The following is a 22,229-nucleotide window of genomic DNA, read 5'->3' on the forward strand; positions in this document are numbered from 1 at the left end:
TCCAATATATTACGCGCTGGCAATCCAATTTTGACACTTGACTTTTCTTATAATTCTAGAACCCTTTTAGCTTTTTTTCTTTTTTCTTTTTCTTCCTTTTAGGTTGAGACTATTGAACCTTTTATTTTATCGGTTGCTGATTTGTAAGGTAATAATAATATAATATAAAAACGAAAAACATAAAGTTTGACATGTCACTATACTTGTAAAAACATGTCACTATACTTGCAATTTCTTTTAGAAACTTCCTTCATAAAACATCCGAACGGGTATGATCATAATATAGTCAAATTAGCTTTTGTATGGTTTGAAATTGAGAAATCTTATCCTCTGCTAAAAATTTGGTCTAATATTATCTCAATCGTTAGAAAAATATGTCGTTTTTTTATTTAATCCATTATGAAAAGTTAAGGAGTAAATTAGGATACTTTTCTTTGAAGAATTTAGACACGTGAAGTCCACTCAGTTATAAATATGACACAAGTTGCAATTTCAAAGGTATGAATGGTCGACGAATATAATGGATGGCATAATTGAACAATTTTTAAATATTACCAAATTTAGACCTTTTCACTTAACCAACAGAGTATTCTCCAACATGCAAAAAAGAAATCTATGAAAAAAATAAAATTTCCCATACATGATGCATTTTTTCTAGTATTACCGTTAAATAGCTTTAATTGGATAATCAATACTTAACTAGTGCTTTCAAATATGAGCCCTCAAAAATTTAATGAGACAAGTCGTAAGCTAGTATCATTGAATGCAAAGTTATCAAGAACGTGTGTTTTGTTTTCCTCATTTTTTTTTTGTTTTTAGTCAAAGCTGATTGTTTAGCATGCCATTGAAAAAATTTGAAGTTCATTGCTAGTCCACGGTAGCACATTAAAGGGAAAATAAATTCATGGCAGACATATTCCACTAATTTCTTGTTAGTCACGTCATTTCTAGAGAAAGTTTAGAATTCAATTTCTAGAATCTCCAGAGTATGAAGAATAATTTTTGAATTGAATCACGTCATAGAACTAGTCATAATTCATAAATGTCATCAAACTTTCTGTTGGTGGCTCTAGTAAAGTTAACATAATGTTATTTCGGTATATTAAAAAAATATTAGTTAGGTGATTTATTTATAAATGTTTTCATGAGTAAAATTATTCGATATTACACAAAGGATCAGAATAACACTGTTATAAGAAAAACAAAAGAAATAAGGTACTAATATGTTCTCAAGCCTTTCTTTTACCTTTCCCTCGAGAAGCTCCCTTTTTTGCTCCCTTAGCTAAGAAAATAGTGTTTTCTCAAGCCTTGACTTCTCGTTTCACATAATTTCCTAGGTTATTGTAAATCATATTTCAATGTAATAATTAAAAAGAATCACGAGACGAGAAGATTTTAGGACTATATAACAACACAACTCCAACAAAAACAAATTCTTCATATAGTCTTATCCTTGAAACTCGGAATTTATTCACACAATTTCAAGTCTCACGTAATTTCTGTTCTTACCCCTTTAATATCTATTAAACCACAATTGCACATGACAAGTGTGTGTAGATTTTTCTATTTAACAGTAATCTTACTTTCGGGAAAAAAACAGTGTGATTTATTTAAAAGGGGAAGGGGGCTTTTGGAGAAAGTGTAAAATGTACACATAGTTTGTAATGATACTTCAATATTTAAAGGTCAAATTTGCCAACAATGTGATTATAGTACCTTAACGTTAGAAAATTCCGTCAGACACGTTGTATATTTGGATTAATTATCAATTAGCTACTCAGAGTGTATAATTTGATTATTCTTCTCAACAACTTCATTATTAAAGGAACAAGAAGGAGTATATATTTATTAATTCTTCTAGAAGTGATTAATGCAAGTGAATTAAGAAAGAATAGTTTAATGCTGTTGTCAAACAAGGCCTACTTATGAAGGAGTTTCCAAAGACCGCAGACCACTGTATCTGTCAACAGCCCACTAATACCGATTTCTTTTTTCTAATTTGACCAATATACCCAACACATGAGAAAGAACAACCAAAAGTTTTCATTTAATCGTTCAAATTCTTGAAATTTACTGACTCAACTAATTACTATTTACATTCAGTAATCACGATAATTTTTTTAGCCAAGTTTATTTTGAAAAGTGCTTCTGTGAAAAAAAGAAATTAAAAAGAAATATGTTTATAAAATAATAATTTGTGTTTGATTAATCACTTTGAGAAATACTCTCGCCAATATTAATATAACTTGTTCTCGGCTAAGATTCCAAAAGTATTTCTGGTAAAATAACTAATGTTTTCAACTTCTTAAAGATAACTTCTACTATACTAAATAAAACGCTTATTTGTTTTTTCTAAAAACTTGATCAAACACCTCACCTTTCTAAAATAAACACTTTTAGCTTTTCAGAAACTTAGCCAAACCAGAGCAATGACTTTACCTCAAAAAAATACCATATATGTATGACGAATAAATTTCTAATTCGATAAATCAAATGAATTTAAATAAGTTTTTTGAATTCTAAAATCAAACTTCAAATACTGAATCCGCCTCAACCACCCCACCCTCCAAAATAAAAAATATACAATCAGTTATCCACATGATTTATAAAAACTAAAATAAAAGGGAAAAAAACAAAACAAAATGATGAAATTTGAAAACCACCCAGCCCACTCCCTCTCTCTATATATTGCATCAATGCCAAAGCCAGCACACCAACATAGACAACTCAATTAAGGAACATAATACATAGTAGCAACATGTTTTTCTTTTCTCTCTAGTTATTTCCACCTCTCTGTCACCTTTTTTGTACTTCCAAAAGGAAGAAAAAAAAGAATTCAAGAATACATATATTAGTATAAGTAAATACAAAAGATAGAATTTTGGTTCCATTTTGGTTAATGGGTTCACTTCCAATTGCAGTTTCTGGGACCACTGTCCAAGGTGGCAGTTGTAGGTGGTGGTGGTGGTGTAATAACAGTAACAACACTGCTAAGAGTTGTAATAATAATAGTAATGGTGTTCGTGGTAGCAATGATCGTTGTGCAAATTCTTCAGCTTTTGTGTTCTTTATGGTGTCATTTGTGTGTCTAGCTTCAATTGCTGGAATTTATTGTAGACTTTTACTTCCACCAAATGTACATACAACACTTTCTAAATTGGGTTGTAATGAAGACAATGAAGGTTCTTGGTCAATTGGTGTTTACTATGGTGATTCTCCTTTTAACCTTAAACCCATTGAAGAGGTAACTTTTCTTCTTTTCCTTTTTTTTTTTTAAGCTTCTTTTTTTGGTTTTAAAGATTCAGTTTTTATTTTATCTGGTTTGGGGTTCTGGGATTTGTTGTTTTAAGTCTTTTAAGTTGAGATTTTGGGTTTTATGGGGTTTTATCAATTGGGAAAATAATAGAGAGTGGGGGGATAATTATAACTAGAGATTGAATGCATCATGTGATTTGTGTTCAAAGATTTACTCTCTTCATCCAAAATTAGTTAAGTTGTCATGTTTCGCTTCTGGAGAGTCAAACTATTTGAATTTTGACAGAACATTTTAAAAGGTATTTTCTTCACCAAATTGACATGAGAAAAGTTGCAACGGTATATTACTTTTCGGGTAGTTTTTGAATATCTAAATTTTAATGGTAAAAAATCTAGTTGATCTAATCCAACTTAGCTTAGTCAAGTTGACTCTCTCGAGAAGCGAAACATGACAACTAATTTGAGACAGAGGGAGTATTGTTTTTGCTGGGTCTAAAAATTACTTGGTTTGTGAGAATTTCATGATTATTGAATTTTGTGTCTGGAAATGTTTTTTCAGGCAAATGTTTGGAGGAACAAGAGTGCAGCATGGCCAGTGGCAAATCCAGTTGTCACTTGTGCTTCAGCTTCTGGGGCTAGTTTTCCTAGTAATTTTGTTGCTGATCCTTTTCTTTATGTTCAGGTAACCATTTTTTTTTTTTTTTTTTTTAAGGTTTTATTTTCTTATTTAGCTTTTATTGCTTGATCTTAGTTAGAAAGTATACTAGTAAGTAGTAATAATATCTGCTAGCTTTTGTTACTCTGTGATGGATTATCTTTGTTATATTTATGATATGCAAATAACCGAAAGCATATAATCCGGTTGGTGAAAGTATGATGGCTTGTTTGAAAGTTCATTTGATGAGACTTTTGTGGAGGAGTATTTAACTTTAATCCTCTATTATCATCTTCTTTTAGAGATTTGATGTGACGATTATGGAATCATGTCAGCTTAATCACCATCCTGAAACAGATAGATTATTTAAATTGGCTGATGATGTCACATGATCTGTCATTTAACGTTTCCTCTTGGTGAGGAATCCTGGTGGGAAGGAGGGAAATTTTTAGTCTAGTCCAAGTAGGTTGAGTCATAGAGAAGATAGGGATGGGAAAGGTAATATTTTAGTTCCTTGACATTATCCTTTTGGCTCTTTTGTATGTTGCTTTCCTTGGTTATGCTTATTATTCTGCTCAGTGTGGGGCGTAGCCCATCCGCTACGCCCCTGAGTTATATGTGCAAAAACATGACTGCTCACCAATTTTCCTGATAGAAAAAGCACGTCTGTGTGCGAGGACCATTTCTAATTTTGCATGGTTGTACTAAACAGGCTTTTTGTCTTAATTACGAGTAACATGGTTGGCTTTGGTTATATTCCTAGTAAGCACTTGAAACCGTTTTGCAATTATCCTTCAGAGGCATCAAGTCCAATTTTCTTCAGTAAAATGAAAAAGAAAAGAGAAACCACAAATATGCAATTGTGACGGGAAAAAATTGAGTTGAGTCTGTTATAGATGATATAGCGTTTTGATGGTGGGCTCATTAGTCTATAGGGTGCAGAAATGGTATAGACGAAAAACTAACTCAATAGGCTTATCTTCTACTCCACGAATAGACTTTATAAGAATTAGAGCGGTCAAGTAAAGGTTGCTTCATCAAAAACTTATTTACAATCAAAACTAGGATTTTTGAGTTCCAGTTATATTCTAGATATATTTTTTTCTTGGATGTAGCATTACACATCTGAAAGTTACGTCATATATATGACTTGTCTAACTGTGGTGCTATATGATATTTTATGTTTGAACTATTTTAACTGGGGTGTTTGGTTGTGCTACAATCTTTAAATTCCTCTCATTTAGTTCATACAAGATCTTGATCGTTATTTTTCTGTTTGGTTACGTTATTCAGGGAGAAATCCTTTACCTATTCTTTGAAGCAAAGAATTCAATCACAATGCAAGGGGATATTGGAGTAGCAAGAAGTACTGATAAGGGAGCAACGTGGGAGCAGTTGGGTGTTGCTCTAGATGAAGACTGGCATCTCTCCTATCCTTATGTCTTTGACTATAATGGCAATGTAAGATCTTTACTTCCTGAACTATTTATACGTGGGCTGTTTTCTTTTTTGACCCGTCGGCCAAAATTAATTACGGACGCTAGCCAAAATATACAATACCTATACACTGATTGTGTATATTTTTTGTATATTTATTCTTAGTGTACATTATGTAACGAAATTTTGTCTGGAACAACAATGTTATACTTGCTACATCAATGTCCTCAAGTTTGGTTTGTACTATGTACAAAGCTTAATGTGGTGAAATTAGATTATAGAAGAGTATGGAGGGAGGGAAAGGACTTAAGAATAATGAACGTGGAGGTATCGTGTGACAGGCCTTTTAGGCAGCATGTGTGAATGTGATCTCATCTTCATGCTTGCATTCTGAATGACTCATGAATAGGCAGGATATTCTGATGCAGACGTAAAATTCCTAAACAGTCTCTATCAGTTGATTTTGTGGTCTTTAAATCGTCTTTTAACCGTTAGGTTCTCGCTTGTTGCCTGCAAATGTTAGTCTTGCGATATCATTAAAGCCTATATTGCTTGAAGCCGTGATTAATACTTCTTTCATCTATATTATTTTGTGCAGACGTATATGATGCCTGAGGGCAGTGCTAAAGGGGATCTTCGTCTTTATCGAGCTGTAAAGTTTCCTACGGAATGGAAACTGGAAAAGGTCATAATGAAAAAGCCGCTTGTTGATTCTTTCATCATTCAACATGATGGGAAGTACTGGCTTTTTGGTTCAGATCACAGTGGAATTGGTGCCAAGAAGAATGGTCAGTTGGAGATTTGGTATAGTAGCTCACCTCTTGGTCCATGGAAACCGCATAAAAAGAATCCTATCTACAACACTGACAAGAGCAAGGGGGCCCGCAATGGAGGTAGACCGTTTTTATACGATGGACATCTTTATCGTGCTGGTCAAGACTGTGGTGAGACATACGGGCGACGCTTACGTCTCTTCAGAATAGAAGCTCTGACTCCTACTGAATACAAAGAAGTTGAGGTGCCTTTGGGCCTTAAGGAATCGATGAAGGGACGAAATGCCTGGAACGGTGCCCGCAGTCATCAACTTGATGTGCAACAACTAAGCTCTGGGGAGTGGGTTGCAGTTATGGATGGGGACCGAGTCCCTTCAGGAGATGTAAATCGACGGTTTATCTTTGGGTTTGCATCAGTTTTAGGTGTTGTAATGCTGGTTATACTGTTCGGTATGTTACTAGGAGCAGTAAAAGGATTAGTTCCCTTAAGTTGGTGCCCTCACAATATTGGAAAGAGGAGCGATGTGCCATTTGATTGGGAAAGATCGAGCCTTTTATCTAATAGAATGAGACTATTTTGTAGTCGTTTGAACAGAGCAAGCTCGTCTCTCCGCGCCCGAATAAAGCCAAAAACATGCAGTGGTGGGTTCGTTCTTGCTTTAATATTTCTATCAACTGTGGTGTTAATGTGCACCGGAGTTAAATACATTTACGGAGGAAGCGGGGCCCAGGAAGCTTACCCGTTGAACGGTCAATACTCTCAGTTCACTTTATTGACAATGACCTACGATGCTCGGCTTTGGAACTTGAAAATGTATGTCAAGCATTACTCAAGGTGTTCCTCGGTCCGCGAGATTGTTGTAGTGTGGAATAAAGGCCAAGCACCAGAATTAAGCGAGCTCGATTCAGCAGTGCCAGTGAGGATAAGAGTAGAGGAACAAAACTCGTTGAACAATCGATTTAAGTTGGATCCTTTGATAGAAACACGAGCAGTTCTTGAGCTTGATGATGACATCATGATGCCTTGTGATGATGTTGAACGTGGATTTAAGGTATGGCGAGAGCACCCTGAGAAAATCGTAGGGTTTTATCCTCGTCTTGCAGATGGAAACCCGTTGAAGTATCGGGCCGAGAATCATGCTCGTGAGCACAATGGATATAATATGATTCTGACTGGAGCCGCCTTCATGGATAGTAAAATGGCTTTTGAAAAATACTGGAGCAAAGAAGCAGAAGCAGGTAGGGACATAGTGGACAAGCTTTTTAATTGTGAGGATGTGTTGTTAAACTACTTGTATGCAAACGCGAGCTCTTCTAGTACAGTTGAATACGTTAAACCTGCATGGGCAATCGATACTTCAAAGTTTTCCGGTGTTGCAATTAGCCGGAATACGCAGACTCACTATGGACTCAGAAGCAGTTGCCTCCAAAGGTTTTCAGAAATGTACGGAAGCATATCGAGTAGAAAATCAGAATTTCACCATCGAAACGATGGGTGGGATGTATAGCAGGGAACAAAGTTTCTCGCATCATAGTTGAAGTTAGTGGTTTTCATTTTTTTTTTCTTTTTTGATCTTCCTTTTTTTGTTGGTATAATTTTGGTTTTGTGATTTTGGTCAGCTTTGTTTACCTCCTGCTGTGAATTTTTCTTTGGGAGGACTTCAACTTTTGTCAGTCAAATGTACATTAGTTTAGATGCATAAGTTGATAGTTCCTTGTTGTCCTTATATCAGATTTTAAGATATATACTTTCACCAACATATATTTGTGATATGATTTGAATGCAAAGCAATACAGTTTCTGTTGAACAACTTATGAGGATCTATCATTCTATCTACCTCACCCAAAAGCTGCCCCTTCTGTGAAGATGGTTAACCAAAAAGATAGAAACTGAAGGGTCGAATGTTGTGTTCTTTACTTTGATTATGCTTTGGTTCATTTTCAGCCCTTGTTTCCTCATGCTAAAGTACTTAAGTATGAGAGATATGTGGGACATAATTCAGAATGTTCTTCCATTAATTTGGTCACAAAAACAAAATATCTTGTCATTATTGGCTTTCCCTTTTCTTCTGCTCTCCTCTTTCCATAGAAGGAGCTGGTTGTGTGTGTGTGTGGGGGGGGGGGGGGGGGGGTGTTGCGAGTTTATGTGCTTGTGGTCGATAACTATCATCTCGTTAGACCTTAACCATTGGTATCATACTTTGTGAAGTCTCTCTAACTTGGGGTAACTTATGGCCGAACTATTGGTATAGCTAATTCATGTGCTTGAAGTTGGCTAACTACCATCTCCTCAACTTCAAGCCTGTTAACTCGCTTTTTCTCTATGACGGGAAATGTTGCTCATATCTGTGCCTAACACCCTTATTGAAAAAGAAGAAAATTTTCTCTTTTTTGCAATAGTGGATTTTTTCCTCATCTTTTCCATTGGAAATCCAGTTTCGTGATTGAGTTTTCCCATTCTCCTCAGGCCATATATATACATAGATTTTGTGATTTGATCTGTTTTGGAAAGAGTAGAACAGTCAAGGACTTTCTGTGGAATTAGAACATTTCACTAAGTTATTTAGGTAGAATTATAACCACCAGGCTATATGTCTAATCTCTCCTTAATATAGGCTTATAGCATTGTTTATTTGCTAGGAAGATCCAGATGGTATTGCCATTGTGTTGGCAAAAGACTTTTGCTGACAGTGCTTCAATTGATAATCTGCACACAAAAAATTATTTGATGATCAGTAGAAGTTTTATTTGCTATGCTTAGCCTCGAGCAAAAGCTAAAATGGATTGACAATTACACAGGGACATTACAATAATCTTTTTAAAAAATCACACTGGCGAAATCATGATTATATACAAAGGGATAAAAAAAAATGTTACCCTTGAAATGAACGTGTGATCTAAAACAACTTTTGAACCCTCTGCGACTACACTATACTTTTTCCTTGTGTAACAAAGTTTTCATTATAATCAGCGGCTTATTTATAACCCAAAAAAAATCTAATTTTTGCCTGAAGCATTCTTAAACAAAAAGATTCAATCTCTTTCTCCAAGCTAGCTCCGCCCCCAATGCCGCGTGACATGGGAGATTTTGTTTTTATTTTTCTTTCTTTTGAGGAACGTTCATATTACAGTACTATAATCTAGTCAACTTAATTGGCATCATATATATATATATATATATATATATATATATATGTATTAACCGTCAGAAAAAAAAATTAGCATTTTCTAAGAGAACGTATAACTATTGACTACCAAAACTTAGGTTGCCCTGTGTTTTGGCAAGGGCATCAAAGAAAAAATCATAGTTCAAATTACAGTAGCCATTTTCAATCTCTATAATTGAAAAGTAGCTACTATTAACTGGAAACTTACGTCAATAACTATTTTTCTAAGAAGGGCTAGAGCGTGGCCAATTGATGCTATTTCTACGATTTCTTCTCATTTGCATAAACTTTGACTGAAAAAGTTTTCCCAGTGAAAGACAACAGAGATATAATGTAATAATCAATACATGAGCAAACTTGATTCGGATATCACCGATTTAAAAAAACATATGGATAAAGAAGAAAAAAAGGATGCTATAAGAACTATGTGGTTTGTGTAATGTCCAAAAGCTTAAATGTTTCCCATCCACGTTGTCGTGCATGTGTGTTGATTGAGGGAATATATAAAAGAAGCATAGGGAATGTGGGAAGGAAAAAATGTAGGCTCTATGTGTGTGCAAATGGGACCTAAAAAAATGTTTGTGGTGCTCCACGAGCCCCAACTATAGTCCCCTTTTGACAGCACATTTGACAATTGACGTAATACACTCTTGACTCCTTTGGGTCCATGGCATAAATAGTGTTATCTACTAGTTCAACTGAATTTAATAGTTTTAGCTAATCAGATTTTATATATGTATTAAAAAATTTACAAAATATGTATATAAATATTAAATTTTAAACGTGTAACTTAAATTGTCAGTTATTTCAATAATATAGTAACTCATAAAATTTAAATTTTGAATCGGCCTTTAATAGTTATAACGTGGATATGGATGGATAAGGATAATATATTACTATCAAATCTTAAGTTCGATGAGTATCCATACTTTGCTTGCATATCTATCTTTTTCTGAAACTCTCGTCAAAGTTCGTTATATGACCCACCGATTCTGGACTTTTTGGCCTTCCTTGGGTCCAGTTCTTCTTTGCTTATCTTTCCATTGGACCATGTTGGTTTTGAGATTTTACTTCTTATTTAAAATTAAAATTAATACTCTTATTTGTTTCGTGTTATTTTCGATACTTGTACATGTTTTTAGAATAATATTTTTAACAAATATGTAAGGAAATTCTTTAGCGAAGTATCAAGTAATGTTGGATTACACTCCTTACTGTAAACAGTGTTTTTGCCAGTGAATGATACAATAGTGTTCCTGTTACATATTGTGATGTTTGTGACAGAGGGCGGATAAAAAAAATGACTGACAAGCTTTTGGCTAATAAATATTTGAAAAAGGGGTGCACATAACACTTTAGGCGAATCCCACCATATCGGAATGAGAAAGGAGTGTGAACAGAAAAGAAATATGTTATAAGGCATAACAAGTGTCGCGTAGTGCTCCACGAAACTATAGTCCCCTGACAGTTGACAATTATAATACATGTCATGGAGTGGGTTAGAATATATTTTCTGATCGTATCCAATTTTTGTACCAAACGACCATTTTTGGAGAGTATTACCACTAAAAATGCCAAATTTATTGCAAGTTTGTACGATGTTGTTATGTTAATTAACTAGTACTATCTTGATTCTTGGGTTGATCTTTTACATTTGACCTTCTTGGGAAAAAAAGTTGAAAAAGGATTTGGAGAAGGAACTAAGAGAGCTTATCACCTTGGGATAATTTAGACACTTGCCTCTAAAATCAAAGCTGGTCTCAAGGATAAGGGAGGTGAATTTGTCTAGGAAGATGAAGAGGTTTATCTCCTTCAAGACAAATGCCCTCAAATTATTAAACTAATTTTGTGTCCACTACCAATGAATGATCCGCCGAGAAATGAAAGAGAAGCCAAAGCGACACATCAAAGGGTGCGGTGGAATAGTTAATTTTTTTTTTACTTTTAATAAAAAAAATTGCTATTAAGAATATGAATTTTGAACAAAATTCATCGAATATCGGTTCGTGAATACACTTCAGATAAACTTTTCATCGAAAATTTTATGTTTCTGACTAAAACGTGCGTTAGAAATTCACTTTTTAGAATTCAAGACTCGGAAATAGATAGCCTTAGTAGTAAGCATTTTTATTTCTCAGTGGACCAACTTAATGTGAATCATGATTTTCAAATACAAAATACTGATAGTTAGAAAAAATATTACTAGTAATTAATCTATAGATGTATGCAAACATTCATAAAATTAGGCATTGGAAGGATGAATGTGATATGGATGAGTAGCTAACTTCATTTTAGGTATAAATAGTACTCCATAGGTAAGCCTACTGTAACATGATTAGGTAAAATACATGTCATGTTTGTACCTTTTTGAAAAAGACTAAAATAGTCATATAAGTCTATTGTGTTGCCTCGAGCAATTTCTTTCTTTTTTTAGTTTTATTTAATTTTCTTCTTTTGCCTTGTCACCTTTTATTCTAGGATACAAACTAGAGCTCGTGATCAATATTGCTTACAGTCTTATGACTTTTATGGTACAGGTTGCATTTCGTTTTTTTTCTTTTTGGTTCAATACATAATTTCTCTTCCTTCAAAATTTTGAAACGACTCTAACAACTAAAGATTCATTTCTCCACTGTTTAATTTGGTTTTATAATGTTACTTCCAAATCTTTTTATTACTATATCTTTTGCTAACAAAAATCTCATCTTGATCCTTCAGCTAGAAAAAATGGAATTACAGCTAATAGTTGTAATTTCTATCTTATACCGCCACTAGAGATGTAGGTGTCAAATACTTTTTTTTTTTTCCCTTCCCTTTATCTATTCATGGGCTTATCTCTCTCTAAGAAAAAGAAAATACCACCAGCTAATTAATAACTTTAATAAAAATGAAATGATATGACACAAGCAAGACCTTTTTGGCTTTTTGACTCATACCAAAAATTGTATATTATCGGTAATGTGCCTTATTTTTTAAGTTACTGGTTTCACTTTTATGTATAGTTACATACAATTATTGACCTAAGAATAGGATTTTTAATACTGTTATGGGGTCATTTGGTAGACGGTATAAGGCAGGATATATCGGTATTAAATTTTTGGGTTAAATTTATAGTATGTTTGGTTTGAGTTACTAATTAATCCCGGTATAAAACTATATCACAATCTTGGATAATATTATCCCATTTCCTAGGTGGTATAACTAATACCAAGCACATGCTTTGGATATACATGATATATCCCACCTTTAATCCAATGAACCAAATAAAGAACAAGTACTAAATAATCCAGAGGTTATTTAGTCCCTGGATTATAATCCCAGGACTATAATCCTAGCATAACTTTATTCGCGTACCAAACGACCACTAACGGTATAGAAGTTAATTTTAATAAACTAAATACAAGGAAAAAGAAGAGCGGTTATTCCCTGATCATACTTTGACCTCAAACACTAATACATCCTAATCTTGAGATTATTTTACTCTACCTCTCAGATGGAATAAATTAGTCCAAGGATTATAAAACTATAATCCTCGGATAATTTAGTCCTCGAACCAAACTACCCCTAATGTCCGCTATTCATTTTGGGCTCTGATTATTTTAATAAAGTTCATTAAGGTGGAATCGCTTATTTTCAAAGCTAATTAATGATAGATGAGTCATTTCTATCCCACTAAAATTGTTGAACTTGGTCAATATATCCGACCAAGTACTGACATTGTTAGGTACTAGAACTGTTTGATCTCCAAAGAAGGGAATTTGCACCAAAGCTTAAACAAATGTACTTGCACATAAAATAAAAGGAAACCAAGATTGTAAAATCCAAAAAACCCCATTATTCAGAGTTACTGGTAAACCAAATGCAATGGCAGCATACAATGTAACTGATGTCATTTTTGAAGTGACTTCCCAATCATAGGAAGCAATATCATCCTAAAAAATCATTTTTTTATACCAAAAAAAAAAAAAAAAGGTGTACAAACAGAGAGATTTTTTTTTTTTTTTTTAAAGATAGAAATCATCAAGAATTGGATTTTGTAATGAAAATGAAATGACACCCATCATTCATTTTCATGTGCTCTACTCTTCAATCCCCATATAACATATATTGTGCTATTCATTCAATGTTTATTCTGAAATCTTTATTTATCACCTTAGCTTTCTAGGGTTTAGAGAAAAGGAGAGAGAAGAAATTTAAAGCTCTCAACTTTTACATATATAAATACATATAAATATAATGGTGTCTCTCCTTTTTTCATTTTAGTAATTTTCTTTTTTGGTAATATATTTGCATGTATAAGGAATCATTTACTTTTTGGTGTCTTTGACATATGGAATTATTGCTTTATCAGGTTTGCTCTCTTAAAAAAGAAAAAAAAAGAGAGAAAGAATATATAAAGAGAATTTGATCTAATGTTTAATGGGCTTTCTTTATTTTTTGCTCTTTCATTGTTTGCTTTGATAAAAATCCAATCTTTTTGTTACATATAAACAGAAGATATATGTGTATTGTTTGAATAGAATTTGTGGGATTGTTGAAAGATTGGTTTTTTTGAGGTTGAAATGTTGGCATTGGGTGAAATGGAGCAAGAATTTGATGCAAAGTTAAATATTCAAAATAATTCAGTTAATACTCAGAGATCTAAGAGTTTTGCATTTAGAGCACCACAAGAGAATTTTACAATTCAAGATTTTGAATTGGGAAAGATCTATGGAGTTGGTTCTTATTCCAAGGTCACTTTTTTTTTCTTTCCTTATCTTTTATGCATCTTTTTCTTGTTAATTTTAAGTTGGTAGCATTCACTTTTGGTTTCTGCTTAACTATGAATATTATTGTAGCTCTATTTGTATGCTTGTGCTCTATTTTATATCATTCCTCTTGATTTGAGTTGTGGACTTGGGTTTTGCTATCATGCATAAATATATTATGTGCCTTCTTTTTTATACTTGAATGTCCATTTGAAGGATATCTGCACTTTAGAATGGAAGGACTTGGTCACTGATTTTATTTCTGTTGTCATTTTTTTACTGAAATTCCACATGGCTTCCCTTTTTTTTTTTACTCTGTTTGCAGAAATGTAGTCTCTAACACACAGAAAAATCCTTTTTAGTGGGTTTATCTTTGAAGTTTGTTCTGAATTTTCTAAGAAGCTGTTCATTTTGAAGAGATTTATACTCATAAAAGCTACTATTCATGGCATTGATGATGTTAGGGATGTCAAAAGATCATTCTTGTTTCATTTGCTTTTGGTTTGAAGAGACAATTCTCATTTGTATTAGTAGTTTGTGTAATCTAATAGATGATTTTGGCTGAGCCACAATTTTATAGTGTAACATATTTTTTGACAATCTTGGCATGTTATACACGGAATATGCATATGATTTTGTCAAAAAAAAGGGGAAGAAAAAGAAACTTTTGTGGTGTCAAATGCTTAATTATCGACATGTTAAATTGAGTTTTTACCATTTAAGTTATTTTACCTTCTATGATGTATCAGGTTGTCAGAGCAAAAAAGAAAGATACTGCGAATGTATATGCCTTGAAGATCATGGACAAAAAGTTCATCACTAAGGAAAATAAGACTTCTTATGTGAAATTAGAGCGTATCGTACTTGATCAGTTAGATCATCCCGGTGTTATCCGACTATTTTTCACCTTTCAAGATACTTTTTCACTGTGTGAGTACTTTATAATTCTTCATTTATAGTCTTTTCCTCCATTTTGTCTGCATTCTTTTTGAACTTTTGGTTTGTCTCATTTAATTGTATTTGGCTGTATTTTGAAGACATGGCTCTCGAGTCCTGTGAAGGTGGAGAGCTTTTTGATCAGATAACAAGGGTAAGTAAATAACGAACCTTGACGCTTGTACTCTTTTTGTTGTGATATGAAGTGCCACAAGTAGAACCTGATCCAAAAAGAAAAAGGGAAGTTCCTATAAACCAGTGAACCTTTTTCTGAATATTACAAATCTGGATACTGTACTTCGTTGAATGAAAGCTGAATTTGTTGAGTTCCTCATTGTTAGATATTCTGCTCATCCAACATAGCCTGAAATGTAGCCATCAAAAAAGTTTCTAGTTTATATTTCTTGATATTTTGAAAGAGGTGTTTGTTGCTGTGTTATTCTTTCCAACTTCCCAAAAGAATGAACATCTTCACAAAATTTCCTCTATATTGTGTTTTTTCCCCATCTGTCGAGTCCCACATCGGTGGGATGAGGAGAATTTTGACTCTTATATGGTCTTGGGCAATCCTCCCCTCAGGAGCTAGGAGTTGAGTTAGGCGCAAGGTCCATTTCTTTAACATGGTATCAGAATCAGTCCCATCCCAATTCATAGTTTATCGATATTGGACCCCCATATTAAATTGTCCACGCCCTAGATGTCCGGCCCTGGGTGTGAGGAGGGGGACGGGTGTCGAGTCCCACATCAGTGGGATGAGGTGAAATTGGGCTCCTTATATACTCTTGGGCAATCTTCACCTCTTGAGCTGGCTTTTAGGGTTGAGTTAGGGCCAAGGTCCTCTTCTTTAACACTGTCGAATTTCATGAATTTATCGAAAACGTTTCCGTCGTTTCTTCAAAGTAGTTCCATTCTCTAAAGTTTGTGACTGCTTGTATCTTACCTTTTCAAAATAAAGTAAGTTTGCGGTGACTTGTATGATGTGCTGCTATTCATGTTTGATTGGCTAGCAAGAGTATCATGTCCAATGTACTTTTCAATTTGATGGGTGCAGAAAGGCCGTTTGTCTGAAGACGAGGCACGGTTTTATGCAGCTGAAGTTGTAGATGCTCTTGAATATATACATAGTATGGGATTGATTCATCGAGACATTAAGGTATTTCACAAAGTGGACGGTTATGTGAATAATATAATGGCGAATAATGTAATGGCAGGGGGTAATTCTGACAGTTCGCTTATTGGCAGCCAGAGAACCTGCTTCTTACTTCAGATGGACACATTAAAATTGCGGACTTTGGCAGTGTAAAGCCAATGCAAGATAGCAGAATAACTGTCCTTCCAAATGCGGCATCAGGTAATTATTGCTTTATGTGAGGACACTCTCCCTAAAATGGACTTTTTTTCATTCTTGGCCCATCGGCCGAAATTAATTACGGACATTAGCCAAAATATACAAAACCTATACATTGATTATGTATATTAAATGTATATTATTGGATGTTATATGTATATTTCGTGTATTCAATATCCATATTTTATGTATATTTATACTTAATATACAAAACCTATGCACTTGTCAGCTATTATTCTTTGAGCAGTGCAACAATAATAATCCCTTATTTTATTTTTTTGAGATGGAGTGTTGTCTTCCTCGTTATTGAATCAGTGGTTGTTCTTTTATCCAGATGACAAAGCCTGTACTTTTGTGGGAACAGCCGCTTATGTCCCTCCTGAAGTTTTAAATTCTTCTCCTGCAACTTTTGGGTATGAACTCTATGCTTGCAAAAGCCAAGTCTTTTTCTTCTTTGTGTTTTATTAGACATATGTTGTAGGTCCATATCTGCATGTTTTGCTCCTTTTAAAATTTTTACAACTCCTTCATATTAGCTTCTTCATTTCGAATCGTATTTGTCTAACATCATTATTTGTTTTGGACATGTCCTTGCAGAAATGACCTTTGGGCACTTGGCTGCACATTGTATCAAATGCTTTCTGGAACTTCGCCATTTAAAGATGCCAGTGAATGGCTCATCTTCCAAAGAATCATTGCTAGAGATATTAGGTTTCCAAATTATTTTTCAAATGAAGCCAGAGATCTTATTGATCAGCTGCTGGTAAGCTATTATTTCGTATTTAATATTCACTTCCATCCTGCGCTTCCTCTTTTTGCTTTCCCTATTATTTTAGCTCTTTTTATTTTTTACGTTTTATACTTTATACTTCTCCATTTGACTGAACTCTTATCTTTAAATTTTATTGCTGCTAAACAGTGTATTATCTCTACTTTAAATAATAATCCTGTTTGAAGTGAGGGATGATCAGATTTGTTGGCGAAGTTATAATATTCCTGATCAAAGTTAAAGCTAATTTGTTCTTTGTCGTGGAGCATATATTTGTCTATTGACCTATATTTCTCTTGTGAATGAAACGGGGAATAATCCCTGCAAAGTGATTTTTACTTGAAATAGGTATAAAAGATACAATTTTATACCTATTTTATAATCTGCAATGGATACTTATTATGAATAAGCAAAAGAAGCGCATTGGAATGATTATTCTCTAATGTACTTGTTGTATCATGTTTCCTCTGCACTGTCCAGCATGGCTGTCGTACAGTGAGTTATATCATATGTAAAATCATCACCAAAAATATACCATCGTAGCTGTAATGATACATGACATATACCTTTCGTATTTTATGACCCAGTGCATCTATGACCTTTTCTGCGTTATAGGATCCATACTTATGGTGTAACACTGAGTAACAAGAAACCTGTTTTTGAGCTTTAGGTCTGATAAAGCTAGCTTCTTACATAAGGAGGACAAAACATTTAACGTTGGCTTGATTGATTAGTGCCAATGCTCTGAGGGTGGGAATGTAGAAATCTCTTTTGTCTTTTTTTGAGAGATACGAAAGCTAAGAGTTTTGTGGAGAGCATAGTTGTTTTATGTTATTTATAAGTCGTTATCAGGCTTAACTTAATTCCTTTTCAATACAATATAGTTTTTCAACATTCAAAATTATGAGGCAGAAGCTTAGTCCTCCATGTGCTGGATTGCAAGTGTAGTTTCGCCCGATAAAATTTTTGATTACTTGCAGCTATTATTAGCCAGTACTTGAAAATAAAGTCGTTGGTCTATGTTGGGCTAAAGAGGCAAGGAACAATTGCAATATCATAACGAAACTCCTTTATTTTCCCCTTAGCCTTTGCAGAGTGGCGGGAAGGGAAGGAGTTTTTACGTATTTCTGTATTCTAGTGGTAAGTATGGAAGGAATGACTGTTTTATCATAATAAGAAATCAATCCATGATTTCAAGGAGATGTAGTCGATATCTCAAGAGCAGAGCCTGTGTGCTAATTATTGTGAGCAACTTGTTACGTTGTCTTTCATGAGTTGCTATGAAGTTTCAGGTTATAGAACTTTAGGTTGGTCACCCAAAGGCGTGTCCTAGTGATCAATGAAATGGGTTGAGAACCATGAAGTCTTAGGTTCAATTCCCAGCTGAGACGAAAACACTAGGTGATTTTTTCCCATTCATCCAACTCTTGTTGGACAGAGTAATCCAGTACCTGTGCTGGTGGGCGGTAGCAGGTATCTCATGGAATTAGTCGAAGTACGCATAAACAGGCCTGGACACCACCTTTATCATAAAAAAAGAACTTTGGGTTAGTTGGAGTATGTATGCTGGTATGATATATATCTTCGTATTAATGGTCCTTGTTCTGCTGACTGACTGATGTAAATGAAAAAACAACTCAGGATATTGATCCTAGCAGAAGACCGGGTGCTGGACCTGATGGTTACGCTTCACTGAAAAATCATCCATTTTTTAATGGGACTGATTGGGAGAATTTGAGGTCACAAACCCCTCCAAGGCTTGCTGTGGAGCCAAAAGTATGTCATTATTTTACTTGCCCCAGCTTATAGTTCTTTGCCGATTAAACAGTCCTATCATTATTGAAGCACTATTTGAATCATTCAGGCCCCGTCAACTCATAGTAGTGGTGACGAACAAGATCCTTCATGGAATCCGTCGCACATTGGAGATGGTTCGGTTAGACCTAACGATGGAAATGGTGCTGCTCCATCAACTTCTGAAGCTGATAGCATCACCCGGCTTGCATCAATCGACTCTTTTGATTCAAAATGGTAGGTTAATGAGCTTCTGCGGACCTACATAATGAAAAACATTCCAGAATATATCGTATGCAGTCATCTTGTTATCCTTTTAAATAGAGTTTCCTAATTCCATAAGGGCCAAATGCTCTCTTCCCTTTGATAACTAATTCGCGTTGACTTTTTTCATGCGATGGCATCAATAGGAAGCAATTTTTGGATCCTGGTGAATCCGTCCTTATGATCTCGATGGTGAAAAAGATACAGAAGCTCACAAACAAGAAAGTTCAGCTAATCCTAACAAATAAACCAAAGTTAATTTATGTAGATCCCTCAAAGTTGGTAGTCAAAGGGAACATTATATGGTCCGACAATCCTAACGATCTTAGCATTCAAGTCACAAGCCCTTCACAGTTCAAGATTTGTACTGTTAAGTCCGTTTACTTATCTAATTGGTATTCATTTTTTTGTTACTTTTTGCCAAGACATCTGGAGTTTAACTAGTTTATGCTATCGTTTATACAGCCAAAGAAAGTTATGTCATTTGAGGATGCTAAAAACCGAGCACAGCAGTGGAAAAAGGCGATTGAAGCTCTCCAGAACCGGTGATTCTGGTCTTTTTGTTGTTATGACTGCACATTCTTTGCAAACGTAAGGATATTGTAGAGCGAACGGGGATCCAGAAACAGTTGGATGCTCCCAAAGGATTTTTATTAAAACTACTCAATTTTACAGCTTTACTCTAGTAGAAAATTTTCACCTACACTTATTTTCCTTGGATGAAGCTCACTACAGTTACACAATCACATTTGTATGTTACAGACTTGTAAAGACAGATTTTAATTGAAAGAACTTGGTGAGCTGATTTATCAGCTATTTTGCTCCCTATTATTTTATTTACATTTATTCGTTATTAGACATTGTTGGTTGGTTGGCCCTGTAGATTATAAAGGTTATATCAAGTTACACCCCGTCACACGCAATCCCCCCTCCCCCCAAAGAAATCATATATTGTACTTCATTTAGGTCATCATCTGTCCATAAGAGTTGACATGATCATTACAATCCAATTTGAGACTCCTTATACCAAAGAAACAGAAAATTTGGCTAAGAATAACAGAACTAAAAGTTCTAGGTATATGTACAGAGATAAATTGGATAAATACATGTCGTTTGGTAGGATGCATTAGAAAAATTAATGTATACATTAGTTTTGTGTATTTCCCTTGTTTAGTACATTTTTTCAACCTATGCATACTAATGTAAGTATTAGTTATACACCCTATTTGGTATTTGTTACGCCTCGTACTTTCGTACGCTAAGTTACGTAGTAAGTTAATCGATATAAGATCGGAGGACAAAATTATCTTTAAGATTAAAAGTGCTTAAACCATGTTTAACAAGTGTTAAGTAAGTGCCGTGAAGATTAGAGATCAAATGAATCGAAAGGATTAAGATTCGTCGAAATCCCATGATTGGTCAGAAGTTACGGCAGGATTTGGCCGAACTTTCCGTGGGTGATTCTCCAATTATATGAGGAGTTATGAGATGAATTAACTATCTAAATTCAAGTTCATCGAGTCTACTACGCACCAAACCGTTCGCCAATCAGAACTTTGCACAAAAAGTTATGTACGTTTTAAGAAAGCGCTGCCGAGCAGACCCGATATACGGTGGAGATACGGACCGTACATGGGGAAGTACGGACCTTATTTCCCACCGTATTTTGAGGCGGCAGGAATGTTCTTTTCACTATATATTTCGGTGGCACCTTTTATAACTTCATTTCGCATCTATATGGACCGCAATTCACTCCAAAAATACTCTCCTAAGCCCTCTATCAACTAGCTTGAAATCTACAAGCTGAAGATACGTAGCAATCGGATAATCTACCTCTCCGATTTGGTGTTTGGGTTGGGAAGTGTTGCAAGCTGAATTAAGCATCTCATCAGTTGAATTAAGGTAAGGTCCTCTTCTTTTTGGTACAGTTAGAGTTAAATTCATGCTATAGTCTATAATTAAGGGATTTACTTGTAGAATGCGGAATTGATAGCAAGGGATCATATAGGTTATTGGTGTTGTTGTGTTGGCTGTGTGGAACGTTGTTTCAAGTTAATTGTGTTGAATTAAGCATGGTTGTTGTTATTCTTGGCATTGTAAGTTGGGGAAAGTAGTAGAAACAGGGGAAATGATGTCTGATTCGTCAGAGGAAAAGTGCGTCACTTCATATACATGATATACCGAATGTATCGTTAGCCTAACGAAAGACATTATCGTTACTATAGGTTGAAACGCTAAACGGCTGCGTGGTTGAATTGTCAAGTAAGCCCACAAGGTATATAAGGTTCATTTTTTCTGTTAGTGGTTTTTTTGACTTGGTTTGGTGTTGGAAAAAAAACGGACCATATTGGTTTGGTTTGGTTTTAATCAAAAAAAGTCAAACCGAACCAACCAATCCGACATTACATGTATTCAATTTTTAAAATATTTTATACATAAAAATATTTATTTGTACCGCTAATTTATAAATATTTCTTAAATTTTTTCATAATTTTTTATCTATTATCATATTATTGACTTGAATTAGAATTTTGAATGTCGATAAGTTTTATATCGTATGGATGTTAGTAACTCAAATAAAGTCCAAACCAAAACCAACTCAACATAATCCTAACAAAGAATTCAAGTTACCACTAGAAATGACAATAATGTTGGATATCTATTCTTTAGTTTTTGCGTAATTGATTTAGAGTAAAAATACATAACTTAAGTTTTTTTTTTTTGTCATATAATTAATACTTATTTTAGCATGACTTAGTATTTTTAGATTATGATCATTTTCTTTTATGGATTGTTAATTAGCAATATTTATTTTAACCGATTATATTAGCTTTTGTTGAATATTTTAATATAATGTCATCACTGTTCTCACATTTTGTGTTATTTTCTTAAGAAACACCTTAATTATATAATTGTATCTTATTAGGACTAAAGAAATATTTAAAGTAAAAGTTATATATTTTGTATCAAGACTATTCTGAAAAAAAACCCGAAAAATCCGAAAAAACCCGAGATTGAAAAACCAGAATTTTATTGGTTTGGTTTGATGTATAAATTTTAAAACCCGACGCAATTGATTTGGT

General features: G+C 34.2%; 2 protein-coding genes across 2 annotated transcripts; both read left to right on the forward strand.

Moving 5' to 3' along the window:
• The first annotated feature begins 2,765 nt into the window (after window positions 1–2,765).
• LOC132059132 (glucosamine inositolphosphorylceramide transferase 1) lies at window positions 2,766–7,931 on the forward strand. Its single transcript, XM_059451639.1, has 4 exons — window positions 2,766–3,244; window positions 3,815–3,937; window positions 5,204–5,371; window positions 5,946–7,931. Exons 1-4 carry the CDS (start codon window positions 2,900–2,902, stop codon window positions 7,626–7,628), a joined length of 2,319 nt encoding a protein of 772 aa, XP_059307622.1. The 5' UTR covers window positions 2,766–2,899; the 3' UTR covers window positions 7,629–7,931.
• Window positions 7,932–13,316: 5,385 nt separating this feature from the next.
• On the forward strand, window positions 13,317–19,977 carry LOC132059133 (3-phosphoinositide-dependent protein kinase 2-like). The gene is made up of 11 exons (XM_059451641.1): window positions 13,317–14,020; window positions 14,785–14,965; window positions 15,073–15,125; window positions 16,023–16,124; window positions 16,214–16,322; window positions 16,654–16,732; window positions 16,917–17,082; window positions 18,730–18,864; window positions 18,953–19,119; window positions 19,293–19,515; window positions 19,612–19,977. The coding sequence occupies exons 1-11, from the start codon at window positions 13,850–13,852 to the stop codon at window positions 19,693–19,695; spliced, it is 1,470 nt and encodes a 489-aa protein (XP_059307624.1). The 5' UTR covers window positions 13,317–13,849; the 3' UTR covers window positions 19,696–19,977.
• Window positions 19,978–22,229: the final 2,252 nt, after the last annotated feature.

This window comes from Lycium ferocissimum, chromosome 6 (genome assembly GCF_029784015.1).
Source record: "Lycium ferocissimum isolate CSIRO_LF1 chromosome 6, AGI_CSIRO_Lferr_CH_V1, whole genome shotgun sequence".
Classification (NCBI taxonomy): Eukaryota; Viridiplantae; Streptophyta; class Magnoliopsida; order Solanales; family Solanaceae; genus Lycium; species Lycium ferocissimum.

Coding starts and splice junctions, on each gene's coding strand:
- LOC132059132 (XM_059451639.1), top strand. CDS start 2,900: ATGGGTTCACTTCCAATTGCAGTTTCTGGGACCACTGTCCAAGGTGGC. Junction 3,938..5,203: donor ATCCTTTTCTTTATGTTCAG/GTAACCATTTTT, acceptor TACGTTATTCAG/GGAGAAATCCTTTACCTATT. Junction 5,372..5,945: donor TCTTTGACTATAATGGCAAT/GTAAGATCTTTA, acceptor TATTTTGTGCAG/ACGTATATGATGCCTGAGGG.
- LOC132059133 (XM_059451641.1), top strand. CDS start 13,850: ATGTTGGCATTGGGTGAAATGGAGCAAGAATTTGATGCAAAGTTAAAT. Junction 14,021..14,784: donor GAGTTGGTTCTTATTCCAAG/GTCACTTTTTTT, acceptor ATGATGTATCAG/GTTGTCAGAGCAAAAAAGAA. Junction 16,323..16,653: donor CCTTCCAAATGCGGCATCAG/GTAATTATTGCT, acceptor TCTTTTATCCAG/ATGACAAAGCCTGTACTTTT.